Source organism: Salvia splendens, chromosome 7, assembly GCF_004379255.2.
Source record: "Salvia splendens isolate huo1 chromosome 7, SspV2, whole genome shotgun sequence".
Classification (NCBI taxonomy): Eukaryota; Viridiplantae; Streptophyta; class Magnoliopsida; order Lamiales; family Lamiaceae; genus Salvia; species Salvia splendens.
Window position 1 is genome coordinate 29,838,149 of NC_056038.1, and position 16,269 is coordinate 29,854,417.

Consider the following 16,269-nt stretch of genomic DNA (forward strand, 5'->3'; position numbering starts at 1 on the left):
AGTCAAATATGTAACCAATCTTAATGTACAATTATGCATTACGTTTAATTTTATGTTGTATTTGGATAATATAATTGAGGTGGTGAAATATTAACGTGGATCTCCCAAGTACGCTAGTAGTGCTTACATGAAGTGATATATGAGACTAATTAAGGTTTCATTTACTAATTAAATTCAAGCAATTATGTTAATAGGTGACACTGATGACAAATGATTAACCATAATTTATGGTAGGAAATGATGGCATTATCTATGTGACATTTTATCTTTTTTGTGCTGAGATGGATTATGGTTACGGATAAGATTTTCAAGTGAGATATTTAGGGGTACTAACTATGTTTGTCATATTAATTATGCCCCATTCATCATTATAATAATTTGGGATTATACATTGGTCATTTCTAGTATGGTTTCACTCAATTCATAATCACATTTAGTTGCCTATATTGATAAAGCCAAATTTTGAGTTGTTTAGACTTTAGCTTTAGTATAATCATTTCATCTGACAACGAAAAATGGTCATGATTCATTTCGAGAAAAGATAAAGAAAGAGATGTTGGAAGGCGATTGACAATTATTTAACCAACATTTTAGAAAATGGATTTATGCATTATCCAAGATTTAAAGCTACATAAACTTTTCAAAGAATTTAGAGGGAATCTAACTTTGATATTATGATTAAGGGGAGAGACAGTACATAAACTTTAGACTCTTTATGAATTGCAAAATGAACTTTAAATTTTTTGAATAATATTCACGAGCTTTATGAATTATCCATTGGGAGTTTGCCGACATGCAATTCCTATTTTTGCCATTTCATATTAGAAAATGTTGGTAGAGGAAACAAAATTAAGAAATCGTTTGACCTAGCCAAGTCATGATGGTTTTGAATATTGCATCACCAGATTTATTACATTGCAGTCCATTGGAAAATACAAATACTCCATCTGTTCACAAAAAATAGTCTCATTTATAGACGACACAGGTTTTAATGAAGGTAAAATAGATAAAGTAAGAAAAATGTAGAAAAAAGGTAGGTAAAGTATGAGAAAGAAGAGAAAAAGGGGTAAAATTTAAGAGAGATAGTTTTCATTTATAGATTAGCTTTTCACAAATAGTGGAGTACTATAATATGTTGGAATATAGGAAATATATACTGGAGGGAGAATAATTTTGGTGGAATATATGGGAAAATACACACAACAATTTAATTCACTTGTGTAAGCCCTCACTTTCTTACGCTCACACACACACTATATTTTGGCTACACTTTACTTTTGTGTACTACATCTCATGCTACACCATGCCCTATTGGCTATATATAGGTGACAAAGTTGGTTGATAGAACCGACATTACTAAGTCGGTGGACATGGCTACCTAATTTTTAATGATGCCTAGACTGACTTTTAATATTAAGGCGGTGGTGGATAGATTTTGCTAGACTATTCTAGCACTAATATTTAATACAAGTTTGCATGGAGATTTTTTTCCATGCAGGTGAAGGGAGTAGAGCTTTAGTCTCTCTTTTAATTATTGTACACTTTCTCGGCCATTCTAGATCAAGTTTAATATTCAACACCCCCCCTTAAACTTGATTTGTCATTCCAAGCAACATCCTGATCTTAATAAAGTCTTCGTATTTGAGGGGTTTTGTGAAAATATCAACAACTTGATCTTGTGATTTCACATACTCGACTTGAATCTCCTGATTCGCAACACACTCTCTGATGTAGTGGAAGCGAGTGTCGATGTGCTTGCTCCGGTTGTGAAATACTGGATTTTTGGATAGCGCAATCGCCGACTTGTTATCCACACAACTAGTTGTGGCTCCTTTTGTGACCACCCGAGCTCCTCTAATAAACTTCTGAGCCAAATCGCATGACAAATACTGAAGGTGGCAGCCACATATTCGGCTTCGCAGGTTGATAATGTGACAATTGGCTGCTTCTTAGACATCCAAGTGAAGGTAGTGTCTCCCATGTAGAACACATATCCACTTGTACTTTTTCGGTCATCATTGTCTCCAGCCCAATCACTATCGCTATAGCCAACAAGCTTGTAATCATTAGTGTGTGAATAAAATAGGCCATAGTCGATCGTACCTATGAGATATCATAGTATCCTCTTTGCTGCCTTGAAGTGGGTAGTGGTTGGATTCTCCATGTAGCGACTTACGAGCCCTGTAGCGTACAATATATCTGGCCTTGTGCAAGTTAAGTACCGTAGGCTTTCAACCAAGCTCTTGTATAGTGTCGGGTCCACCTTTTCTCCTTTGTCGTTCTTAGAAAGCTTGACCCCGCACTCCACCGGCGTGTTGATTGGTTTGCAATCCTCCATTTTGAATTTCTTCAAAATCTCCTTTGCATAGTGTTCTTGTGTGATGAGTACTCCATCATCAAGTTACTTTACTTCCACACCGAGGTAGTATGCCATCAGCCCAATGTCCGTCATCTCGAATTCTTCAGTCTGGCCTTCTTGAATTCCTCGAACATGCTTGGATTGTTTCCTGTGAAAATGAGATCATCCACATACAAGCATACTATTAAAATATCATTTCATTTCCTTTCCTTTTCACATAGAGCCCATGTTCATGTGGGCATTTGGTGAAGCTGTTATCTTCAAGATACTTGTCGATCCTGCTATTCCACGCCCTTGGTGCTTGCTTTAGCCCGTACAAAGCTTTCTTCAATTTCAGAACTTTATCTTCTTGGCCATTCACCACGTAGCCATCAGGTTGCTTGATGTAGACTTCTTTATCAAGAAATCCATTCAAGAAAGCCGACTTTACATCCATTTGATAAATCTTCCATCTATTTTGGGCAGCAAGAGAGAGTCTAATAGTTTCTAAGCGAGCGACAGGAGCAAATACCTCATCATAGTCGATTCCGGCTCTTTGGCTATATCCTTTTGCGACGAGTCTTGCTTTATATCTTTCAACTTCACCATTGGAATTCTTCTTAATTTTATACACCCACTTAACTCCAATGGCCTTATGACCCTTTGGTAGTATCACCAACTCCCACGTATCATTCTTCTCTATAGCCTTAATCTCTTCATCCATTGCGACTCGCCAATTTTCACTTTCTGCAACTTCTTCATAGTTGACTGGTTCACAATCAACAAATAAGCAGAATAAGGTAAGATCTTCTAACCTTTCAGTGTCTTCATACACTTCATCCAAACTTCGTGCGCGTTGTGTGGCTCTTTCATTCAAGAAAGATGGCGGCGAGCCTCTAACAGATGTCGCAGGAGATGCAGGTGGAGTTGTTTGTTCTTGTTGCTCCTCTCTTATCTGCTCGTCTATTCTTGGATCTCCAAATGGAGGTATGAAAGTGGTGTCATTGTCCGAGCCAAAATCCCATACTCCTTCTTCATCGAACTCCACGTCTCGGCTAATCATTGTTTTCTGCGAGGTTGGATCATATAGCTTATAGCCTTTAGTGTTAGAATCATACCCGATGAAGATGAATGGCTTGCTTTTGTCATCGAGTTTACTCCTCGTTTGATCTGGTACATGTGCATAAGATTTGCTCCCGAACACTCTCAAGTGAACGATCCCTGATTTTCTTCCGCTCCAAGCTTCTTGAGGATTCATTCCCCACACACTTCTGGTTGAAGACCGATTATACAGGTATACAGCGCACGCCACTGCTTCTGCCCATAGCTCATAGGGAAAATTCTTTGTCTTTAGCATACTCCGAGTCATCTCAACGATAGTCCTGTTCTTTTGTTCGGCCACTCCATTCTGCTGGGGGATCTTGGAACCGTCAATTGCCGCCGAATTCCACTTTGTTTGCAAAATTCTTGAAACTCCCTAGATGTGAATTCTCCACCTCGGTCGGTCCTCATTGCTTTGATCTCTAGACCGCTTTCTTTCTCTACGGCAGCCTTCAACTTCTTGAAAGCATCAAATGCTTCTGATTTCTGCTTCAAGAAATATACCCACATTTTTCTTCAAAAATCATCGATAAATAGTAGGAAATAATTATTTTTACCGAGGGAGCTTGGCTTGATTGGTCCACACACATCTGCGTGGATTACCTCCAATGGCTTCTGAGCTCTCGAACTCGACTCCTTTGAGAATGGCTTTCTGAAGTGCTTTCCAACTAAGCATCCTTCACAGAGTTGATCGGGGTGCTTGATGGGTGGTAATCCTCGTACCATTTCTTTATTTGATAACAATTTTAAGCTACCAAAATTTAAGTGCCCAAATCGAAGATACCATAGCCAAGACTTATCTTTATAACATGCTTGAAGACATTTCACCACATCATTTTGAACATTTAATAAAAACATTCTATTCTTGGACATTGGCACTTTGGCTATCAAATTATTTTTGCCATCTCTTATTGAAAGGCTATAATCTTTCATATGAATGTTATAACCTTTCTCTAGGAGTTGTCCAAGACTCAATATATTGTTTTTCATATTGGGCACATAATATACGTTAGAAATAAAATCATGAGCTCTATTCTTCAAACGAATTAATATCTTGCCTTTCCCTTTAACTGGAATTTTAGATTCATAACCAAAGGAGACATTGCCACTTACTGATTCATCAAGCTCCACGAACATGCTTCTGTTCCCGCACACATGATTGCTCGCTCCTGTGTCGAGGTACCACGTATCATCTTTTCTCCCAGCTTCTCCTTTATAAGCTAGAAGGACACAACCATTTTATTCATTCATATTCTCCACGTAATTAGCCTTCTCTTCAACTTTTGATTTTGCATCTCTGCACTCGGAAGCATAGTGCCCATATCTATGACAATTGTAACACTTTATTGAAGATTTATCGTACCTCGACTGTGGGGAACTCCTTCCTCGCCCCTTATTTGGGAACTCCTTTCTTTATTCATTATTTGCAAAATATCCTCGTCCACGTCCACGAGCATATCCTCGACCACGATCGCGCTCTTGTCTTTGTCCGCGGCCTCTTCCTTGTCGACCACCACCATTGCCCGAACTTTCTTCTTTATCCTTTGTACTTACTTGCAACTTTAGAAGTTGCTCCACAATTTCTTGTTTCTTCTTTTGTTTCTCCTCGTATGCTTGTTGCGATCCCAATAAGTGATCGATACTCATTTCCTCCAAATCTTTTGTTTCTTCTATTGTGACTACTATGTGCTCAAAATTAGGAGTTAGAGAACGCAATATTTTTTCCATAATTCTAACATCCTCCAATTTTTCACAATTTCTTTTCATTTGATTTGACACCGCCAAAACTCTTGAAAAGTAATCCGAAATTGTTTCGGACTCTTTCATATGCAAAGATTCAAATTCTCCTCTTAAAGTTTGGAGACGTACCTTCTTTACTCGATTCGCTCCAATACACGAGATTTGGAGCTTCTTCCACGCTTCTTTGGCAGTGCTTGCACTCGAGATCTTCTCGAAATCGTCGTCCCCTAGAGCTTGGTACATGAGATAGAGAGCTTTCTTGTCTCTCTTTCTCGCATCTCGCAATCTATCCCTTTGTTGTTGGGATAGACCGGTCTCGTCTTGCGGCTCCTCGTAGCCACTCTCCACGATCTCCCAAGCATCGTGGGCTCCCAATAACCCTTTCATCTTGATACTCCAATTATCGAAACTGCTCTTATTGAGCATGGGGACTTGAAACGACGACAAGTTAGCCATACTATAGGTAGGAACTTATGGCTCTGATACCACTTTGTTGGAATATAGGAAATATATACTGGAGGGAGAATAATTTTGGTGGAATATATGAGAAAATACACACTACAATTTAATTCACTTGTGTACGCCCTCACTTTCTTACACTCACAGGCACACTATATTTTGGCTACACTTTACTTTTGTGTACTACACCTCATGCTACACCATACCCTATTGTCTATATATAGGTGACAAAGTTGGTTGATAGAACCAACATTACTAAGTCGGTGGACATGGCTACCTAATTTTTAATGATGCCTAGACTGACTTTTAATATTAAGGCAATGGTGGATAGATTTTGCTAGACTATTCTAGCACTAATATTTAATACAAGTTTGCATGGAGATTTTTTTCCATGTCGGTGAAGGGAGTAGAGCTCTAATCTCTCTTTTAATTATTGTACACTTTCTCGGCCATTCTAGATCAAGTTTAATATTCAACATAATATTCTACTATCTTAATGATCGTTTTCTTGATGACACATCATTCTAAGTTGAATTGTTGGGAGTAATAAAGTAAAAAAAATTAAATATTTTAATATAAATAGAAATATTATTATTGTTATATTCTAAATGTGGAAAGTTGACATTATAATTGAAATAAATTACCACAAAATAAATATGAACATTTTGAATGTCAGAGAGTATATCTTTTAAATCAAAATCACCGTTTTTTCATTACAAACGAAGTTAGTAAGACATTTCAAGCATTTATTGAAGAGTTGCACCGAACAATTATGTACTATAAGCTTTTTAAAACCCTTGTTTTGCAAAAGGGAATATCCTTAAATTATATTGATACACTATTACCATAGATTGTTAGAAGTTTAGGACCACATCATTTACAAGTGAATGGAATAGATGTGGAATGCAATGGAGAGTTTGACTATGAGTTGTTAGTTGGTCCATTGGGCCCGACAGCAGCAAGACCATTAGTCCACTTAAGGCCTACACGAGCCCAATTTTGGCGCATGTGCAGTGCAGTTCGGCCGACGTGGCTCATACCTGAGGTGGTATCGCAGTCTCAGACCCAGAACTTTTTCGATATTTTTATTATGAATGCAACTGAGTTGATAAAACGTTTTCATTCAATAAGGTTTATATTTTAGTGGTTAAAATGATCATTCCCTTACACTCTCTTTCTAAATATTTATATCTCTTTCTAAATTATCATTAGAAACTAAAAGAAGTGGAGTAATTTAGATTATGAGAATTTTAGGGCAGGCGACATTATTTATAAGGGAATGGAAATAATGTGGAAATAGAGAGTTTTGACCATGAGTTGTTAGTAGGCCCATTGGGCTCGACAAGACCATTAGTCAAATTAAAATTAAAAACTGTCACATCAACCTTAACACTTCAAAAAAATTACTAAAAGATTGTGAATTTGATTATGTGTTCCACCAAATTAAATGTATTATAAATAGGGAAATAAATCAGGTAGTCTAAAGTATATTGGGCTGATGAAATATACAATGCCCAGGCTGGCCCACTAATCCATTTTTTTGTCCAGCTCGGCCCATTTTAATTTTTATCAGAAATAAATTTTTTTTAGAGAGAGGATCGATTTCAAGTATTGATCGACTTCGTAGAACGAACCCTAATCCGTGGATCTAATCTTAATCCGATTGCAGATTTTTGAGGTACATTTTTTCTAGAGAGAGGATTGAACTTTTACCAGTTAGTTGCATTGTTTTTTTGCACATTTTTTCAATATTTTCCTTTAAATTGAAGCGAGTGCGATAGCAACTTCTAAAAGCGCATCGGCGGCGATTCGCCTTAGCAGATCGGCAGCGTCAGCCTTCCGGGCGTCCAGCGCCAGCCTTCCCCACACTCCATCTGCCGCCGGCGAATTGACTCGCTCAGATCTCGCCGCTGCTAATGTTCCCCAGTGGCAGCAACATCTCTTCTTCCACTCTGTTCTCTGCCTCGTGCCTCAACCCCGTTGCATCCCGCCCCTACTCCTCTTCTGCCCAGGTGCGTATGGTTTCGTTTTCTAATACTCGGAAATGCATCATCAATCTCGTCAGAATTTCAATTTTTTGAGATGGTATGGCTCAGCTGCTAATTTTACTTTAAACGTTGGTTGAGTAATTGTGATTTCCCTGGAGATGCATTCCGAATTCGTATGAACTCTTCTTGCGGTTTTTTATGTGTTTGGGGCATGGGCTGTTTGTTTCCGTTAATTATCTGGAAAATTTGTGTGATCTTATATGGAAATATATTTCGCGTCATACAAATATACTGTACCATTAGTTTTCGGGTTTGAATTTGCTACGGATTAGTTGGTCGAGTTATGAGGTGACACAATGTAGATCTATATCTATTGGGTGTTTGTCAATTAGGTTATTGAAATCAATATCTGTTTCTGCTTCTGCTTCTCTGACAAAGATAAATTGTTTGTAATGCATATACAGTGAAGATAAATTGTTGTAAAAGATAATTCGGCATTTTCATAATGTCGAACAGTGACAGGAACCACAGGCTTTAGTGGGATTTGCATTTATAGGTACTTTTATCCTCATTACTAGCATTTTTCCAATCCCACCACCTTTCAATGGAATACGAGTCAAAAAGTGATTGAATCATATGTCATTCTTTGACCTAAGTTGTATGTGGCATTTGTAGATGAGATTTATTTGAGATAAACTACTCATATTTACTAATAGGCCATCCCAAATTGTTTACCTTCAAGTTTCATCTAGTTTGTAGATTGAGAAAAGTTATCTAGTTGTCTGTGTAATCACTGCGGCCATTTTGCCTCTTGCAACTTTTAAATCTTACTTTTTGACTTGTCATTTAATTTATTTTCTATATCTTGTTGAAAATTAACGGTACCGATTACAAGTTCAATAATTGACCAAACAATGATATTTTAAAATTGTGACTTTGAGAAGAACAGAAATGATATAACTAGGCATTTAGATTTGAGATAAAATAACTTTTGCACATTTGGACTAAAAATTTAATGCTAGCTAGTAACCTTCCATTGTAGTAGTACTAATAAGTTACACGAGTTTAGAATTGCATTTCATTTTGTGGAATTTTGAAAATTGACTATGAATGATTATTATAGATTCTACATTGTTATTTTTCATATGCCTTTTCCAGCATCCAATGCTTTTCATTTAAATAACTAGTATTAACACCCGTGCTATATGCATGGGTCATAAGATTCACGAATTTTTATAGCCCTAAGTTATTTATGAAACGAATTTGAGAATCTATCATACTCTGTATTTTACTTGTTGTTTCTTACTTTCAGTGTCAATAGTTAACTTTTTTTGTGGTTTTACATGGCAGCTATAGCCCCCCGGTAGTCCCCCCTGGCTCAACACAAACTCTATATATCTTTAATGACGCTGAGGAAAACTCCTCTTCCTCGTCTTGTCCTTGACAATGTCTCTTGCATGAGAAATGCACAACAGATTCTCCGCCATGTCAATGCTACTGTTCACGATGGATCAGCTCTCGTTCTATCAGGTACCAATGGCTCAGGAAAAACTACTTTGCTGCGCATGTTAGCTGGCTTCAACAAACCAACTGCTGGGCAGGTGCTGTGGAATGGCCACGACATCACTAAATCAGGTGTTTTCCATCAGTACAAGCTTCAGCTGAACTGGCTCGCACTCAAAGATGGCATCAAGGATAAATTCACAGTCCGGGACAATGTTTTATGGTTCGAGCTTCTTGAAGGAAAGGAAGGGAATTCACTGCCTGCCCTAGAGCTTATGGGGCTGGGGAAGCTAGTTAATGAGAAAGCAAGAATGCTGTCCATGGGACAGCGGAAAAGGCTGCAACTTGCGAGGTTACTAGCTATGGACAGGCCAATATGGTTGCTTGATGAACCTTCAGTCGCGCTGGATGGTGAAGGCGTGAAGTTGCTCGAGTATATCATCCACGAACATAGGAAGAAAGGGGGGATTGTCATTTGCGCCACGCATCTTCCTATTGCAATGGAGGATCCCATGGTTTTGAGGTTGCCACCCAGGTTCCCCAGAAGGATGACTTTAGTCGACATGCTCGATCGCGGTGGACCTGATTGAAACTTGCAAGATTTGCATGTTATTTTAGTTCATAAACCTGTAGCTGTGCTCGTGAAAAACTCACATTCGTGTGCAATAGCTGCGAATTACGTAGGATTGGTAAACATTACTTGGAAAACCAGGTGATTGAGATTTAAACATATGACATTTAGCATCAGCGGTAGTTTATCTTAGTAAATTCACCCCTAATGTTCTTAGCTGCAAAAGTTCTTAATTGTTTTTTGTGCAATCTCACAATTCCATTAAACTGCATATCCCTATCCTTCAGTCAGTCTTGTCTTATGCCTTTTCACTCCACTCGAGCATTTGCTTCTTTCACCATGCTTCGTTATTGATTGAATTAAGTTATCGTGAATGAGATCCCTTGCGACGACGATCATTTTTGGCCTAAGGATATACTTGTCCTCGCTCGTCATAGTTCTCATGAAATTCCTTTAAGATTATGTTGCACTCACTCATGTTGCTGAAAATATTTTTTTTGCTAACACTTGTTCTTTGTTTCCAACTCATTAAGCAGGCCTGCTTCATTCAGTTTTCTGTGGTTTTTTGACTCTATATATAGTTCATATTAACTGTTGTAATAGAATATGTTGGTTATTTCCAGACCCAGGAACTAGAGCTATTCGGTCTGTACTCTGGCATATAAATGACGGCATTATGTTCACCATGAAATGACTCGAACTTGGATCTCGATCTGTTTGAGAATGTTCGTCATAATCATGACCAAGAACGTTGTCGTTGCTGTTGCCGATCTCTAATAGTGGAGCTGTCTACATGGAAATTTGCTAACAAGATTGGCACAATATTCCTGTCTTTAGCAAGAAAGGAAATGAATAAAGTGAACCTGTGCTGTGCTGAAGACCGATCTCTGTCTCAAAATGTATGAATTGTTATTAAGATGCAGATTAGCTACTGCTAGGAAATAAAAATGATCATACAAAGCATGTATGAAGTTATTGTGTGATTACTATTTCATACTGTTGCTGCATTTGGTTTGCAACATTCTTCAAGTTTGTTTGGGAGATGTTATTGAGATTGGCTTGTCTACTGAGCTTCTTAAAATCGGCAAGAAAGGAGGCTACTATCATTAATGATTAACAAAAACATTTATGCGAGTAATATTGTAGGGATTGCCTGCAAGGCTCAATAATTTAAAGAAATAAATACTGCTAAAAACATTTCATAGGATGAACAATTTTCGAACATATGATCATATATAATGATCTATTGTCAAATGCCCAACTAATCTAACAACAAAAACTATTATCAATGCCCAACTAATCTCAATCTTAAGCTCAACACTCAAATCGAAGCCCAAAATAGATACACACTTCTATAGGACACATAACAAAGCATGGTGAATTCTCCACACTGCCATCCATGAGATGACAAAGAAGCATATAGTCATGCAGTTGCAGGTTCCTACTTCAACTACTCGGGATCCGATGCGTACGAAGTGGCACCATGGCGGACATTTCTGGTTGTAGCTTTCAATTTGGATAGCTTCCCTGATGATTCACCCTCGAAAATAATGACCTCTGCTTTTGCTATCCTCTCTTCTAGTTCCTCTGTGCTGAAGTCACCCCTCCCACCGAGCTCGTAGAAGCCAACCTAATAATTCCCGTTCCAGGATAATCATGTCGTTAAGAAAGATATTATTACAAGGCTTGAGCTCAGGATGATTAGCGTTCACATATGACTTACCACATAGTCCTCCACTTTAGCGTTCTTAACAAGAGCTAGGGTGGGAAGAACAACTATCCGGAGCTTCTCACTCAGATATTGACTTTTCTAGCATTGAGTTTTATAAATCATGTTTCAATATGTTGTTTTGCCAGTATAGCCAAATGCTTGTCCATAACCTGCAAAAAAAGCTACATTCAGTTGTGTGCACGAAATGACTCTTCAAACCCGCAAGGCATGTCATGCCACCTTTGTTTTTAGGGTACATTGTCAAATGAGATTCATGCTCAGAACTGAGAATCTGCTGCAGTAAAGGTTCAACGACTAAAGAAAAAAATGAATAGGATGAAGCAAAAAATAATCGAGCTGTATAAATTGCCAAATCATTGGAGTTAGTGATAATAAGTACATCTATGATCTGTGTACTGTATTTCTCATTTCAAACACCAGCAAAATCATATTATATGGCAGACACAGAAACCAACAAATAGATGCATATACACCATTAATAGCTCTTGAGAACCAGCAGAAAGGAAGCTGGGAAAGCTGAAATTCTATCTTGTACACTGCATCTAATTCAATTCAGGAAGGAATGAGGTGCAAACATGGACTAGGAACACTCATCAGCTAATTTAATATCCGAGGAGAGAAAAGGGTTGTTTCACATATATAACAGTACCAACTTACAGTAACCAAATTCAAGGGTTCCTTCAGCCATAGGGCAGAGCTATTGGCTATGCTTCCCGTGGTTATTTATCGGTCCCTTAATTCATCCTCTGGTCCCATCTCATGCCAACCTATGAACCTAATAAAACCAAAAAAGTATCCTTGGTGGAACATATATGTTCTTAAACTCCAAACCTTCCTCCAAGAGGAAGCTGATTAGATTCGACTTGTTTCCCCATTCAACAGTGGAGGATGTGCACTGTGGCTCAAAGATAGGTCCTCAAATCAGATGCTCTCAGAGTCAAAACTCTCTTAACAAAATCTAACACTCTTGACACACAAGAGAAAACCAGAATTTTAGTAGGAAAATCAAAGCTGAAAGACAACCAAAGCACAATCACCACAACGAAACAAACAGATCCAGAAATTATATAAGACAGTAAGTGTATAATTAAGATGATAAAAAACCTCGATTCCTCTACTGGTATTTAATGCAAAACAAATAAAAGAACTTTAATTGGCAGTATACGATCCAGAACTGTATCCTCTTAAAGCATAGGCATAAACTTCATCAAGATACTATCTATCCAGAAGTTACCACATCACTGTGTGTAGTAAAAAGAGCGGGGTTTTTTCTTTTTTTGTTCTAGACCACGATTGTCATTCCTCGAGTGTACTGGGCTTTTTTTTGTTCCGGCTTTGGGAGAGACGCATGACCTCATGCGTCACCTTTTAATAAAAGGCATGACGATTATGCGTCTTTGTGCAAATCACCCGGTCGCACCCGGTCGGGTGTTTTGCCACTGCAATCTCACAATTCGAAAAAATTGAGAGACGCAGGTCCCTCATGCGTCTCTCACAAAGACGCATAATCCTCATGTGTTTCATTAAAAAGGAGACGCTCTCCCAAAGCAGGAACAAAAAAAAAGTAAAAAAGTCCAGTCCATTAGAGGAATGACAATTGTGTTCTAGAACAAAAAAAAAAAAGAAAAAACCCAAAAAGAGCGAGAAATTAATGTATACCTTGCAAGGCCAATTTTCGCGATAAAAGTGACAGACGACGCGTTCACTAGCCTTGACAATAGAGAAAAACTCCTTCTCGTTGTGGATCTCAGTGTACTCGCCATGGCCGAGTTTGATCCAACGGGCTCCTCTTCTCCGCCATTTTCTTCATCTGCTGCAGCCTCCGCTCCCTCAAGGCCTCAATATCGTCAGGATCCAACCGATCCAACGCTGAGATCTTGTCATCTATCTACTCCTCCATCGCCTTCGCCACAGACAGGACTTGCTGCTCCAATATCTGCAAAATTAAGTTTCAAAAACAGAAACCGATTCAGAGGATTCGGAGACCTAATATCATAACAATCAACAATTGATCCGTGCATACCTCTTGAACTATTGAGTTATCCATGGTTGAATGCTTGGATCGAGCGGATTGCGAAGAATTGATTATTTGGGATATCTTTCGAAAAATGAAATTTGAAAATTTATTCAGCTATTCCACAAATTGAGCACATTTTATTCATGATGTTGGGCCTAAATATGGTTTAGCCCAGATTGATTAGATGGGCCTAATTGGATAACTTCAATTTTATTACTACAAGAGTTAGTATTTGATAAAAAAATTTATATTTTCAACTTAATAAATTTAATTTATATGGGTTTTCAAACACAATTTACTACTAATAATCAGTACTACTCCTTTATCCCTGGTTAAACGAGATGCTTCTTTTATGCACAAGAATTAAAGAAAGGATGTTTGATAAATTAAGTTGGAGAAAAGATAAAGTAAATAAGTGAAGTTTGATAAATTAAGTTGGAGAAAAGATAAAGTAAATAAGTGAAGATGGGTAAAGTATAGGAGAATAATGTATTTAAAAGGGATAAAAAAAATAACTGATTTTTGTCACAAAAGCGAATAATTCATTTATCGAAAGAAATACAAATCGATCAACTTGGGACTGAAGCTCTAAAATATTACCTCCGTCTTATTTTAACTTATGAGTGAATCGTTTTATGTTTGGAACTTCGACACGTAATTTTATACAATATTATTTTATGAGTGAATAATATTTTATGAGTGAAGTAAGTTTATTTATTGAGAGTTTGAAATTAATTTATGTCGATTGAGAAGCATTAATTTTACATAGTACTTCCTTTTATTCTCCCTCCATCCCAAAGAATATGCACTTTAGGTTTGATAAGAGTTTTAATGCGAAATTGCTAAAGTAAAAGAAAGGTAGAGAGAAAAAGTAAATAAAGTATTATTAGTAGAGAATGGATCCCACCTCATTAGAGAGAAAATAATTTCTAAACTTAGAAAGTATATATTCTTGTAGGACAGACTAAAAAATGAAAGAATGCATATTCTACTTCCTTTGTTCTACCGTAGTAGAGTCATTTCATTTTCTGCACTTATTTTAAAAAAATTATACTCCCTCCGTCCCAGAAAGATTGTCCCAGTTCATTTTTTGCACTCGTTTTGCAAAAATAATAATAAATAGGTAAAGTTGAAAAAGAGCAAAATAAGAGAAAGAATAATATAGGTAAGACTATTCTCTACATTATTCTCTCTTTTACTTTACTCTCTCTACTTTAACTATTTATTACCCCCTCCGTCCCAAGGTAGATGTCACACTTGGGAGATGACACGAGATTTTAGGAGATGTTATTTTGTATGTTAAGTGGTGAGAGAAAATATAATTTTATAATTGATGTGAGATGGATTTTTTTCCAAAAGAAGAAATGTGACATCTTTTGTGGGACAAACTAAAAAGGAAAGTGTGATATCTATCTTGGGACGGAGGGAGTATTATTTTTGCAAAACGAGTGTGAAAAAGGAAATGAGACAATCTTTCTGGGACGGAGGAAGTAATAAATAGTTAAAGTGAAGAGAGAATAAAGTAAGAGAGAATGATGTAGAGAAAGTCTTATCTAGGGGTGAGCAAAAAAACCGGAAACCGAATATCCGAACCGAACCAAACCGAAATTTTGAAATTCGGTTCGGTTATTTCGGTTTTTCGGTTCGGTTCGGTTTTGAAAATACAAAAATTTCGGTTTTTCGGTTCGGTTCGGTTCGGGCGAAGAAAAAAACCGAAAAATCGAATAACCGAATTATATATATATTCTATTAATTTAATATATTATATTATATATAATATATAGTATATTCTTTTAATAAATTCTACTATATTATATATATTATATGTATTATTAATTTTATATTATATATAAATATTCTATTAGTATATATAAAATAAAATAAATTACACACACATATATATATATATATATTAATATTATATTTATTTTTTCGGGTTTTTCGGTTTTTTCGGTTTTGTTCGGGTTTTTCGGTTTTTTAAGTTCGGTTTTCGGTTTTTCGGTTTCGGTTTTTCGGTTTTTCGGGTTCGGTTCGGTTTGGATTTTGAACTAAATTCGGTTTTTCGGTTTTGGTTCGGTTTTGACAAAAAACCGAACCGAAACCCGAATGCACACCCCTAGTCTTATCTACAATATTTTCTCTCTTATTTCAAAACGGATGCGCAAAATAAAATGAATTTACTAATGAATTGAGTATTACACAGGGAGTAACTACAATCAATTTTCTTGTTTCTTTTGTTTAGTGATTTCTTTGTCAAACCTACGCGCACATATACATGTGACACAGTAATGAAACGCAATTCATCCCAGTTCCACTAGATTCGGAGTTTTTATGTTGGGATTGATTTATGAAAATTTATATTTACGCAAGTCTTGATGCATGTCAAATTAATCTCACATTAAATTCGTCAAAATAAATTTTTTGTGTTAAGAAAACGATTTAATGTTCAATCACTTTCCCAGCTAAAAAGTTTTAAAAAAAACAATTTATACTACTAGTTAATTAAATAAGGCAATAGATATACTCCACGTAAACAACCACAACAATATTAAAATACACTAACTGAGGTAAAAAAAAAAGACACATTTATTAGTAAGAAGATGAAGAATTAAAATCAAGGGCACTTGGGTTTGCCCTTGGAGTTGAGGAGGTCGCGGTAGCAAGGGCACTGGTGCTTGTTGCAGTACGTGCCCGCGGGCACGCACTTGCAGATGCCGCAGTATTTGAGACACCGGTCAGCTACCCCTGCCCGCGCGCACCTCGCCTTGCAGTTGTTGCTGCAGTAGTTTGCATCTCCTTCTACGTACGTACGTACATACA

The 16,269-nt window shown here is 37.1% G+C and overlaps 2 protein-coding genes and 1 pseudogene across 5 annotated transcripts; 1 reads left to right on the forward strand and 2 right to left on the reverse strand.

The window, feature by feature from the left end:
* Positions 1-1,618: 1,618 nt before the first annotated feature.
* Positions 1,619-5,635, reverse strand: LOC121811193. The gene has a single exon (XM_042211999.1). The coding sequence runs from the start codon at positions 5,633-5,635 to the stop codon at positions 4,853-4,855; it is 783 nt and encodes a 260-aa protein (XP_042067933.1). The 3' UTR covers positions 1,619-4,852.
* Positions 5,636-7,175: 1,540 nt separating this feature from the next.
* LOC121741563 (ABC transporter I family member 1-like) lies at positions 7,176-10,707 on the forward strand. 4 transcript variants are annotated; one of them, XM_042134395.1, is made up of 3 exons: positions 7,176-7,316; positions 7,408-7,650; positions 8,977-9,897. In XM_042134395.1, exon 3 carries the CDS (start codon positions 9,030-9,032, stop codon positions 9,717-9,719), a length of 690 nt encoding a protein of 229 aa, XP_041990329.1. In that variant the 5' UTR covers positions 7,176-7,316; positions 7,408-7,650; positions 8,977-9,029; the 3' UTR covers positions 9,720-9,897. The 4 variants fall into 4 exon arrangements, 3 of the variants coding, with proteins under 3 accessions (XP_041990329.1, XP_041990330.1, XP_041990331.1); XM_042134396.1 differs by lacking the exon at positions 7,176-7,316 and adding an exon at positions 8,091-8,182 and having other exon boundaries at positions 7,323-7,650; XR_006037899.1 differs by lacking the exon at positions 7,176-7,316 and adding an exon at positions 10,324-10,707 and having other exon boundaries at positions 7,324-7,650; positions 8,977-9,841.
* A 159-nt stretch (positions 10,708-10,866) lies between these two features.
* Positions 10,867-13,479, reverse strand: LOC121741564 (annotated as a pseudogene).
* Positions 13,480-16,269: the final 2,790 nt, after the last annotated feature.